The following is an 11,244-nucleotide window of genomic DNA, read 5'->3' on the forward strand; positions in this document are numbered from 1 at the left end:
AGTGACATATAAAGATGTAATGTTTTATTCTGTATTCCACTAACAGTCCTCAGCTTTAAGCTCTTAAATCAGCAATTAGCATTGGCATAGATAAGGTTCATAGCAGTAGAAAGGGGATTTTACAATGGACTCACAGCGATTCCTTTGAGATTGATGACGGTTTGATTTATGTTCTTGTTACTTGAGAGAATATAATAGGCAAGTTGAGCAACATAATGGCCGGCATAGCACTCACCGGTAAAAAAAAAGTCGTGGTTTTTGTACTGCAGAAATCTTTCGACCCAGTTGATGAAAAAAATGTAGGGGTCCTTTGCTGTTCTCTTGTCACCTACTTTGGTGTAATCAGAGGAATCATTCGAATAAGAAAAACCAACTCCTGATTGTGATTCCAGAAAGATCACATTTGCAAGTTGCAACAGCAAGTTTTTAAAGAATGTCAATTGAAAATCAAGAGAATCAATAAGTTCTGGCGTTGTCAAACAGAAAAGAGACTTTGTGTACAAATTTTCCAAGCATATTTGTTTTGTAAAGCGTTTTCCCATCGCTGTTTACACTGAAAGGTCCGAGTTCTTGCATGGCTCCATATCCAAACGATAAGCAGCCTGGTCCTGTACATCATCGTCTGTTTTTCTCCATTAATTTCTATATCTAAAATAATATTTTTCTAGGCCATAAAGATGTAACTGACATTTTTTAGATTGATAGATAATAGATTCTTCCATAAAGTCATGAATCAAGTGATGCTAATGCCTATTTAGTTGCTAGAGCTGATCAATGAAGTGTTTGCTATTCTTTTTATCTCTTATTTTGCTGCTTAATTTGTTTTTATTCAAGAAGCTCTCCAGGTGCAGGTACAAACAGATGAATCATGATTCAGAAACTGGGAAAAAACAATGGAAGAACAAATGAAAAATGACAAATTGAAGATTCCAGGTGGAAGCAGAAGTGTTAAGTTCTCTGATTTGTAACAGTGCTTTTTATGCCCAAAAGTTCTCTGTTTCTTTAGAAAGCTGAAGAATGATGGTGCTAGTATTGTTTCGAATGGACATCATTTTGATCCTGTAGTGATCGATCAAGGGTTGATTCTACGTAGGGGTTAAACATGATAGTTGTGAATCAATCTTTTACCGGAACTATCTTCAAGCTTCCTTATACTGCATATACTCATGCTTATCATTTGCAGACCATATGTAATATGCAGTGAATGAGAGATCTGATTGCTATGGCATATTTGGGTGTGATTTAATGTGAGACAATGAATAACCTCAACTCGAAAATCTATTTGTTGATGTAGAACCATAGATAAAAATGGTACCTCCATTCAACCGTAAAACAAGAGGCTTTTCGGAAGAATTTTCTGGAGACTCCACAAAATAATAAAACATGCTCGATGAACTATCAGTTCACAGGTCAAAATGCACTCCTTAGGCTGTCCCATAAGTCCGGTTAACATGATATATCAATTAGCAAAATACTACTACATTTTACATTTTCTCAATGGTTGAACCTGCGTGCAGAGGGCGGAAGCTTTTCTTCTAAGGAGGAGAAGAGCACCAGGGCCCGAGCTGGCTGGTAACTAGGTACAAAATGTCCAGCTCCTCTTACTGTTACAAATGTTAAGTTCTGATATCCAACAGCATACCCTCCAACCTTGACAAAAACCAACAAGTTAATCAGCTTGGTCAACGTCGAATCATTGTCTAAAAGCAGTAATTAGATTAGTAAAATCGAGTACAAATTATTACCTCCCCATGAATGTACCATGGATACCAGGCTGTCTTAATAGGCATCCCCAGTTTGTTTATGGCATATCTGCTACATGTCACAGGCAAGGCACCATCTGTGTCACCACTGTGATGATGCCATTAAACTTGATTAGAAACTATTCGATTTTGAAATCAGAGTTAAGTGAGATTAAGCTTCTTTTACGATGACTAACCTGTAGATCCAAACCTGAACTCCGCTTTCCATTACTTCCTTAATGATTGGCAACACTGTTAATGATCTATCTTTCCAGTTTCGATTTACTTCTCCACTGTTTTCTATTTATCAGGAAACGAGCGCATGAACTAAGGCATGAGTTAGTTAAATTCCACCGAGTAAAACCACGAGAATGGGAAAAAATTTAAAAGAGGGATGTTGGTCAATGCCTGCAGGATTTCCATGGTTAAGGAAGAGCAGTAACGTTTGCATGAAGTGCTTGCTGAACTTCTGGATTGTTTAAGTAGGAATGGACATAATTTTCCTAGCAGGGATCGAAAGCTGACACCTGTTTCCGAACAGAGAACATTATATTCACCAACTTGTAAATATGGAAAAAGAAAACAGAAGTTTATTTTACTCACGGAATTGGGAGTTGAAGAGGAATTGCACAAGGGAGCATAGATGTCATAGGCATATATATTACCAGCAGTATCATTGACTTTATCCACAAATTCTAAGCAATCTTTGGTGGGCTTGTTGTTTTGAAGGATAGTGTGAGCAAGCTGGGGTACATAGTGGCCTGCATAGCTCTCTCCTGTAATGAGAAACTCCCTGGTTTTGTACTCTGGGAATCTGTCATCACTGTTTTCGCCCGGGTGAAGAAAAACTTATATGACTCGGGGGTTTTCTTTAAAAGGGTTTTGAAATATTGGGAGTCGCCAAGTTGTCGTCATCGTTTTTTTCCCGAGTGGGGAAAACTTGTATGATTTAGGGGTTTTTCTTTGAAAAGGTTTTGAAATGTTGGGAGACGCCACCAATAATTTTAAGGTGTGATCGAGACATCATAAAAACCAGATAATTTTAATTAAACATTTTATTTTATCAAAATACCATGTTTAGGGTATATGAAAACCAAAAAATGGGTTTGGGAGTCAGTTACGCATGGGGAAGGATTAACACCCTACCACGCCCAAAAATCGGTTCCTAGTTAATTACCGTATATTTAAAATTAGAAATTATGAGTTCAAACTTTATTTAATCGAAAATTCACAATGGATTCACAGTTGAAAAGGATGTTCGTTTATTTAAGCCAATAGTGTTCTCCCCCTAACATGAATGCGGGAGATCAACTATTATGCCCAATAACCAGACATTGCCTTGATTTTAAGAAATCAAGACGCAATCTTGAAAAGGATGTCGACCTATTTCGGTAATCACTAATAGTCACCCCCTCAGCATACTTGCGGGAGATATACTATTGAATCCCTAATAAGTGAACATTGTCTTAGGTTTTAAAAGCATGTGCAATCAATCAATCGAATAAAACCTAATTTTACTAGGTGAATTCATTAAGGCTTCTCTTGACCTAAAGTGTTAAATTATGAAATTAAGGAACCTAGAGGACTAAACTTGGAAACAAGTCTCTAATATTAACCCTATCTGATTTTATTAACCAATTATTGGATCGGATAATTAATTTGAGGAATCAAACATTTGTTTGCAAAAACTCAGATCAAATCGTCCTTTAATTAAAGGACTAAGATGAAATTAAACTCAAGGTGTAGGCTCTAATTGTTAAACTAATTAATTATGTTAATTTAAAATTCTAATTAAAAGTTTAAGGACTAAAATGTGAAAATGCTAAGGTTAAGACTCTAATTATTAACCCTAATTAATTACCCTTTTTTATTGAATCGAATAATCGAAATGAGCCCTCAAGCATCTAAATTCAAGAGCTAAATCAAATTATTCTCTAAATTAGAGACTAGGTGTGAGAAATCTAAATCTAAGGCTATAATTACTAACTAAATTAAAGAACTAGAGCTAAAAGATTAATCCTAAAAACATAAAACAAACATGTATTTAAAAAAAAACAAGCTAAAACTATACAAATTTGATTTTTAAAGACTAACTGCATATTTACAAATTATCAAATAAATTTAACATGAAATTAATATTAGGGTTAATTTAACAATAAATTAATTTAAGGAATAAATCTAAAAAACCTAAATTTAGGGACTAAAGCCTAAAATTTAAGTATTCTAATTATAACCTAAATTAGGACTAAATTAAAAATAACATAAATTAAAGTACTCATTAATTTAGGGACTAAATTAAAATTTTGAGTCCCAATTCGAAAATAAATGAAATAAAAAATAAATCAGGGGACTAAGATATAAAAACGCATTAAAAGTAAAGGGACTCAAATAATATTATCCCAAAAATTTAGTTCTAGATATTTAATGAAACATGTAAATGTAAAATAGCCTGTTAATGACGTATATTCGAATGTATCACAAAAAAGGACATCATGTGCTTATTTTGTAAAAACGCGGGTAAGATAGGGGGACTAAATGATGATTTTCTGTTTTTTATAAGCCAAATATGCACTAATAAACAAAAATGAAAAAATTACAGGATCATGCCAAATAAATTAAAACTAAAATCAAAACAGTCATTGAGGGTGACCAAATGCAAAAATGCAAGAACTTTAGGGGATTTAAGTGTAAATAACCCCTAAATTTTACTATAAAGTACATTTTTTTTTCATTTTAACCTAACCCATAAAAACACTCTCCCTACTCTCATTCATTCTCTCTTGACTGAAACCCACCAAAGCCCAATGTCACCATATCGACCACTACTCTGGCCACCGTTAAAAATATCCTAAATAAACCAAAACACCCCGATCTACCCAATTATCCACAAATCAAATCTGAAAACCCCCTAAGTAAGGCCTAGATACCCCTAAACTAAGTCCCAACCTTTTGGTTCCTACCACTCCAACAAGGCCCCTGAAGACTCGAAGCTCTCCCCTCTCAGGTAAACTCTTTGACTTCTTATATATTTATTTATTTATTTATTTATTTATTTATTTATTTCGAAACTTTCCTAAAATAAGAAAAAAAAATCAGTTTTTTAACTTGAAATATTTTTTGCTTTTGTATTGCTTTGAAAAGTGAGGGGAAATCCCTTTTTACATACTGATTTTCAGGTTTTATACCCAAGATTATAGAGATTTTACAATAAAAAACAAAACCTAATCATACTTGTTTTCTGACATTCACTGTGCATGATGGATTGAGTTTTTAATGCCCCTAAAATTTTGGGGTTTTGGGTTGGATTTGATATGGTTTCTTTCTTTTACTATGTTGTTGGGGTGATGATGGTGGAAAAATGAAGGTGGCATGCTTCATGGGTGAAGAGAGGCGACGACACGATGAAAAATATGAAGAGATTGTCACGTGTATCACATATGCCGATGACGTGCTAGTGATCGACCAATGACTCACCGATGGAGGGAACACCAATGGTCATCTTTAATGGGGCAATCATTGGCCATTGGATCAAATTTAGATCCAATGGTTCACATTGATTTGTGCTTGTTGGCATAGATCAATGACATGGCATCATGAGAGCCTTTAGACCCAAGTTTTAACTAAGGGTCTATATCACTTTGTGTTTGTTTGACAAGGATCCATTGAATAAAGACCCTTAGATCAAGATTTATCAATGGATGAGATTGATTTGTGTTAGTTGAATTGGATTGATGAGGTGGCCTCCTCAAAAGTAACACCCGTTAAATGCCTTGTCCCCCTTTGAAATTCAAACTAAAAATATCTCCCCCACCAAGAACAAAAATTGGTGGCTATCGAAGGAGATGATACATTAGGGTTTGAATATTGGGCACAATTTTGTATGCAAAATAATAATAAGGGTAAAGTATAGTAATGGTCACTGAACATTTCTGAAGCTTGCATTAGGTCCCCTAACTTTTAAAACTTGCAATACAGTCCCCTAACATTTATTCCGTTTTCAATATGGTCCCCCAACTTAAATCACTATTAGAAAATTAGGGTAAATTATATAAACGGTCATTGAACTTTTCAGGCACTTGAATTTAGGTCCCCAACTTTTAAAACTTGCAAAACAGTCCCCTAATAATTTTATTTTCTTATTAAATATAGATGTATAGAAAATATAAATGATTCAATTTATATTTAAATGTATGAATCATTTATATTTTTGATATATTTTATTTTTCTTGTATAAACTAGTATTTAAAATATGTTTATATTTTAATCAAAATATTTCAATATACGAATAAAAATATATTTATAAAATGTATATTTATATTTAGATGTATAAATAAAAAAATATTCATATTTAATGTATGAATCATTTATATTTTTTGAATATTTATTTTTAATAAGAAATTAAAATTATTAATTATATTAGAAATACTCAACTTAAGATTATATATATAATCATGAATTATAAATATGAAAAATATAATTATTAAATTTAGTTTAAAAATATATAAATCTTAAATTTATTCTTTTAAAATATTGTATCAACTAATATTTAAAAAATATATTAAATCTATCAAACATAATATTTTTTATTGTAAAAAAATATAATATTTTCCCATCATTTATTGCTTTCAAATTTTTTGCCGAAGTTCAAATCTCATTGTTTCCATTTTCCATTATATTCTTTTTTTCTGGCATTGGTCATACTATTAGTATATGTATTATTGTATATCTCTTAACACAAACGATGGTGTTAGCTTAGTGGCTCCACCCTGTATCTTTCATTTGCGTGACTCAGGTTTGAGTTTGCCCAAGACCCAAATTTTACTTCTTTGTAACTTAATTTTCTTCTAATTAGGTGGTGACATGTGTCACCAATAACATATATCATGATCATGTGTTAACACATGTCAGATCCTGGTTAAATGATTAATTTATTAAATTTTATTTAATTTAGGACCAAATTGATAGCATATATAAATAATTAGGTGGTGACATGTGTCACCAATGACACGTGTCATGATCATGTGCTAACACATGTCAGATCCTAATTAAATGATTAATTTATTAAATTCTATTTAATTTAGGACCAAATTGATTATATAAATAATAAAGACTGAATGTATAATAATGTCAATTCCTTTTAACTGCCACTTCATCATTTGTATCAATTGGTAACGACTAGTGGCTTAGTTGAAATAGTTAAATAATTATGTTGTATGATTGATAAATTTAAAAGATCGATGACAAAAGTAAAAAGGGCTAGATAGTTAAGTTGTCAACCCAGTAGTTTACACTTTTATTTATACGTCAAAATAACATTTTATAAATTTAAAATTCGAATTATTTTCAACCTCTTCTATATCCTAACTACTTTTTTAAATTAAAAAATTTCTTCAACAGATAAGAATTATACTATTATATTTATATAAAAAATACGTATCACATGAAATAAGATGAAATTAAATAATAATAAATCTGACATAATTGAATTTAATTGAATTATTTTGGAATTTAGAGTTTAGAATGAAATTGAATTACTTTGGAAATTGGGGTTTAGAATGAAATTGAGGACTGTTTTGCAAGTTTTAAAAGTTGGGGGGACCTAAATTCAAGTGTCTAAAAAGTTCAATAACCTTTTATATAATTTACCCTAATTTCTAACGGTGGTTTAAGTTGGGGGACCATATTGCAAACAAAATAAATGTTGGGGGACTGTATTGCAAGTTTTAAAAGTTAGGAGACCTAAATGCAAGCTTCAAAAATGTTCAGTGACCATTACTATACTTTACCCTAATAATAATAATAATATTTTATAATAATAATATAATAATGGTTAAAAAATGGTGACTACATCTGCCCCTCTTTGCTCATTGTTGTGGAACTAGAATAGAGAAAAAACACAAAGCACCATTTTTCAACGATTACTGCTTGTCGAGCTGCGAGTTCTTCTCGTTATGAACTCTTTACTGGGGATGTCAATCCACCTCCTTCTGCGACGGATAAGACATGATTGGACAATTTCTTCTCATTATGAACTTCTTCTCTCGAAATTGATGACCCAAGGTGATGCTGATCCAACTCTTTATGTGTTGGATGAGCCAAGGTCGGTTCTATTCCAACTTCTTATGTGATGGAATCGAGCTAAGGTTGAATAAGTTCTTCTCATTATGAACTTGTTCTCTTTCATCGGATGAGTTCTTCTCATTACGAACCCTTCCATTAGAAATGTTGATCCATCTCATTTTGTGATGGAATCGAGCTAAGGTTGAATAAGTTCTTCTCATTATGAACTTCTTCTCCTTCATCGAATGAGTTCTTCTTATTACGAACCCTTCCATTAGAAATGTTGATTCACCTCCTTTTGTGATGGAATCAAGCTAAGGTTGAATAAGTTCTTCTCATTATGAACTTCTTCTCCCTTATCAGATGAGTTATTCTCATTACGAACCATTCCATTAGAAATGTTGATCCACCTCATTTTGTGATAGAATCGAACAAAGTGATGATGCTGATCCAACTCCTTATATGATGGATGAGCCCAAGTTCTTCTCATCTTTTGCAAGAAAAAAATCCAGAAATAAAACCTTTGTTGACTCTTTGAATTCCTGCCAGATATTCAAATGCATGTATATGCTTTTACTTTTGCAAATGTTTAAATGTGTTTGCATGGTGTAATTTTCGTGTTTTGAGCTCCATGGTCTTGTAAATCTTTGTTTTTCTATGTTTTTCGAGTCATTGTCTTTTACTGGGTCTTTTCCTGATCCGTGATACTGGGTTTCTTCACTTCTAAAATCAAGATTGATCTCTTAACATTCTATGCGTATTTCTTCCCAGGAGCGGTCAGAGATATGCCTTGGAACGAGTTGTGTTATTGTTATTTCATCATTTGTTTTATCATTCGGGTTTGGCATCTCTCTTTTCACCTTATTTCAACCACTTGCTTCAATGGGTGTGAATATTGACATGGTGGTTTGCCTTGGATTCCCTATACTTTATAGGCTAATTCAAAGTAATACTGAGAAATTACTCATTTGAAGTTGGGTTATGTCAGTCTGTTTATGACATGAAGAAATGAATGATCTGAAGCTTGAAGTGATAATCATGAAATTTATTAATAAAAATATAGGTTTTTTATACAAAGCCACGTCAATCGAAAGAATTGATTAGAGACTCTAGAAACAAAAGGCATATGCCCCAATGAATTCTAGCACAAGTGTTCCTGAATTAGTTAATTTGACACCTCGAGGTAATACACTGTCTGGGAGATCTCAATGTCGCGAAGCTATCTGTGGATATGTAGTCTCTCACGAAGTACCAGACTTTCGAGAGAGTTTATTTTCCCTGATACCCCAATATCAAAATGCATTTGAGCCGCCTTTTCAGGTTTTCAGCTCAAATCCTGACTCCCATTGCGGATTTTTATCTTGAACCATCATTTCATATTTCCTTATTTTTCTCTCTCATTTTTTTACTTTTATTTTTATTTTTTAAGTTTAATATTTCTTGACAGAATATGAATTTATTGGGTTTCTAAGTATATTTCATTCTATCTCTGCCAAAATCAACGCTCCTCCGGAAAAGACCTTTTTGACAACGTAGACCCTTCCCAATTAGGCATCCATTTACCACAAAAATCTTTATGAATTGACAAAATCTTTTTAAGCACTAGATCACCCTCTTGAAATCCTCTTGGGCGAACTTTCTTATCGTGGGCTCGCATCATCCTTTTCTGGTACATATGTCCATGACATATAGCTTTCAGTCTCTTTTATTTAATAAGATTCAGTTGATCAACCCAAGATTGAACCCATTCTGCTTCATCTAACTCTACTTCTTTTAAGACTCGAAGTGATGGAATTTCAACCACAACGGGTACAATTGCCTTTGTTCCATAGATGAAAGAGAATGGGGTTACCCCTATCGATGTCCACACAGTCGTCTGATATCCATATAGGGCAATGGGTAATATTTCATGCCAATATATGTAGGTTTCAGTAGTCTTCATAATTATCCTTTTGATGTTTTTGTTTGTCGCTTCAACTGCCCTATTCATTTTCGGGCAGTAGGTTACAGAGTTGACATGTTTTATCTTAAATGCGCACAGAGTTCATCTATCATCTTGTTATTCAGATTAGTAACATTATCTATGATGGTCCTCTCTGGCAACCCATACAGACAGATTATCTCTCTTTTTTATGAACTTGCAAAATGTAGATCTCGTGATACTGGAATAGAAAGAAGCCTCTACCCACTTAGTAAAATAATCAATTGCCACTAAGATGAATTGATTCCCATTTGAAGCCTTTGGTGTGATTGCCCCAATGAAGTCCATACCCCACATAGAAAACGACCAAGGTTAGATCATAACATGTAAAGGTAAAGGTGGCACCTGAATTTTATCCGTATATATCTGGCGGTCATACACTTTAACAAGAGTTGATCACTACCCCTTCTGTATAAGATCTCTTCATCGAGGAAGTATCCAGCTGTTATTCTTCTGATTCTATTTTCGTCAATTTCAGATGCACCTAGAGGATATGCTTGGTATCTCATATAATGTAAGATATCATAGTACCGTGGATGGTCATCTGCTTCTTCTTCTAGAAGATAGCAATGTGTCGGGGTTTCAAACAGTTGCATTTTTATTAGCATCATGTATGTTTTCCTATTTTCCTTAAACATTGCAACCAACGTAGCCAGAGCATCGACCATTTGATTATCCTCTCGGGGAATATATTTGAATGTAACATCTTCAAATTCTTTAAATAGTTCAAGGACCAAATTTCAATATTCAATTATTTTTTGGTCATTTGTCTTCATTCTCCCCTTAGTTGATATACTACTAATAAGGAATCTCCGTATACTTTAAGCATTTTGACTTCTCTTTCGATGGATGCTTTTAACCCCATGACACATTCTTCGTATTCTGCCATGTTGTTGGCGTAAAAGAATTCCAATCTACTTGTGAAAGGATAGTAGATTTCTTCTGGGGAAATCAGCACTGCCCCAATTCCTTTCCCCAAAGCGTTAAAGGCTCCATCAAAGTATAATTTATAGGATTTGTCGTCCATGACACTTTCTTCTTTAGTTGAGATGAACATCAAATCTTCATCTGGGAAATTAAAGTTTAGAGACTCGTAATCTTCTGAGGCACGACTCGTAAGAAAGTCGGCTATGATACTCCCTTCTATTTTCGTTTGGATCACATACACAATATCAAACTCAGATAACAACATCTTCCACCTAGCCAGTATACCAGTCAGAGCAGGAGATTCCATCAGAAATTTTAGGGGATCCATCTTTGACATTAACCACGTGGTATGGTATAACATGTACTGTCTAAGCCTTCAGGTTTTCCAAACTAAAGCACAATACAACTTTTGAATATATAGGTATCGAGTCTCGCAATCAATGAATTTCTTGCTCCGGTAATAAATGGCTCTCTCATTTCTTCTTGACTCGTAATGTTGTCCCAACACGCATCCCATTGAATTTTCAAAAACAA

The 11,244-nt window shown here is 33.4% G+C and overlaps 2 protein-coding genes and 1 long non-coding RNA gene across 3 annotated transcripts; all 3 read right to left on the bottom strand.

The window, feature by feature from the left end:
* Positions 1-538: 538 nt before the first annotated feature.
* Positions 539-1,419, bottom strand: LOC120182407. The gene is made up of 2 exons (XR_005521831.1): positions 1,316-1,419; positions 539-608 (listed from the first exon to the last, which is right to left on the bottom strand). It is a non-coding gene; the product is annotated as an uncharacterized LOC120182407 (long non-coding RNA).
* Positions 1,420-1,448: 29 nt separating this feature from the next.
* On the bottom strand, positions 1,449-2,451 carry LOC120182400 (serine carboxypeptidase 1-like). The gene is made up of 5 exons (XM_039187388.1): positions 2,346-2,451; positions 2,151-2,269; positions 1,940-2,035; positions 1,746-1,851; positions 1,449-1,650 (listed from the first exon to the last, which is right to left on the bottom strand). Exons 3-5 carry the CDS (start codon positions 1,969-1,971, stop codon positions 1,495-1,497), a joined length of 294 nt encoding a protein of 97 aa, XP_039043319.1. The 5' UTR covers positions 1,972-2,035; positions 2,151-2,269; positions 2,346-2,451; the 3' UTR covers positions 1,449-1,494.
* An 8,104-nt stretch (positions 2,452-10,555) lies between these two features.
* Positions 10,556-11,038, bottom strand: LOC120182419. The gene has a single exon (XM_039187401.1). The coding sequence runs from the start codon at positions 11,036-11,038 to the stop codon at positions 10,556-10,558; it is 483 nt and encodes a 160-aa protein (XP_039043332.1).
* Positions 11,039-11,244: the final 206 nt, after the last annotated feature.

The sequence above is a fragment of the Hibiscus syriacus genome, unplaced genomic scaffold, assembly GCF_006381635.1.
Source record: "Hibiscus syriacus cultivar Baekdansim isolate YM2019G1 unplaced genomic scaffold, ASM638163v2 tig00112649_pilon, whole genome shotgun sequence".
Lineage (NCBI taxonomy): Eukaryota > Viridiplantae > Streptophyta > Magnoliopsida > Malvales > Malvaceae > Hibiscus > Hibiscus syriacus.

What these genes read in the sequence shown, in the direction of transcription:
- LOC120182400 (XM_039187388.1), bottom strand. Translation starts at nt 1,971, where the DNA reads ATGGAAAGCGGAGTTCAGGTTTGGATCTACAG. An exon ending in GTTCAGGTTTGGATCTACAG is followed by an intron (nt 1,852 to 1,939) that starts GTTAGTCATCGT and finishes GCATCATCACAG; the next exon opens with TGGTGACACAGATGGTGCCT. An exon ending in CATGGTACATTCATGGGGAG is followed by an intron (nt 1,651 to 1,745) that starts GTAATAATTTGT and finishes GTTTTTGTCAAG; the next exon opens with GTTGGAGGGTATGCTGTTGG.
- LOC120182419 (XM_039187401.1), bottom strand. Translation starts at nt 11,038, where the DNA reads ATGGATCCCCTAAAATTTCTGATGGAATCTCCTGCTCTGACTGGTATA.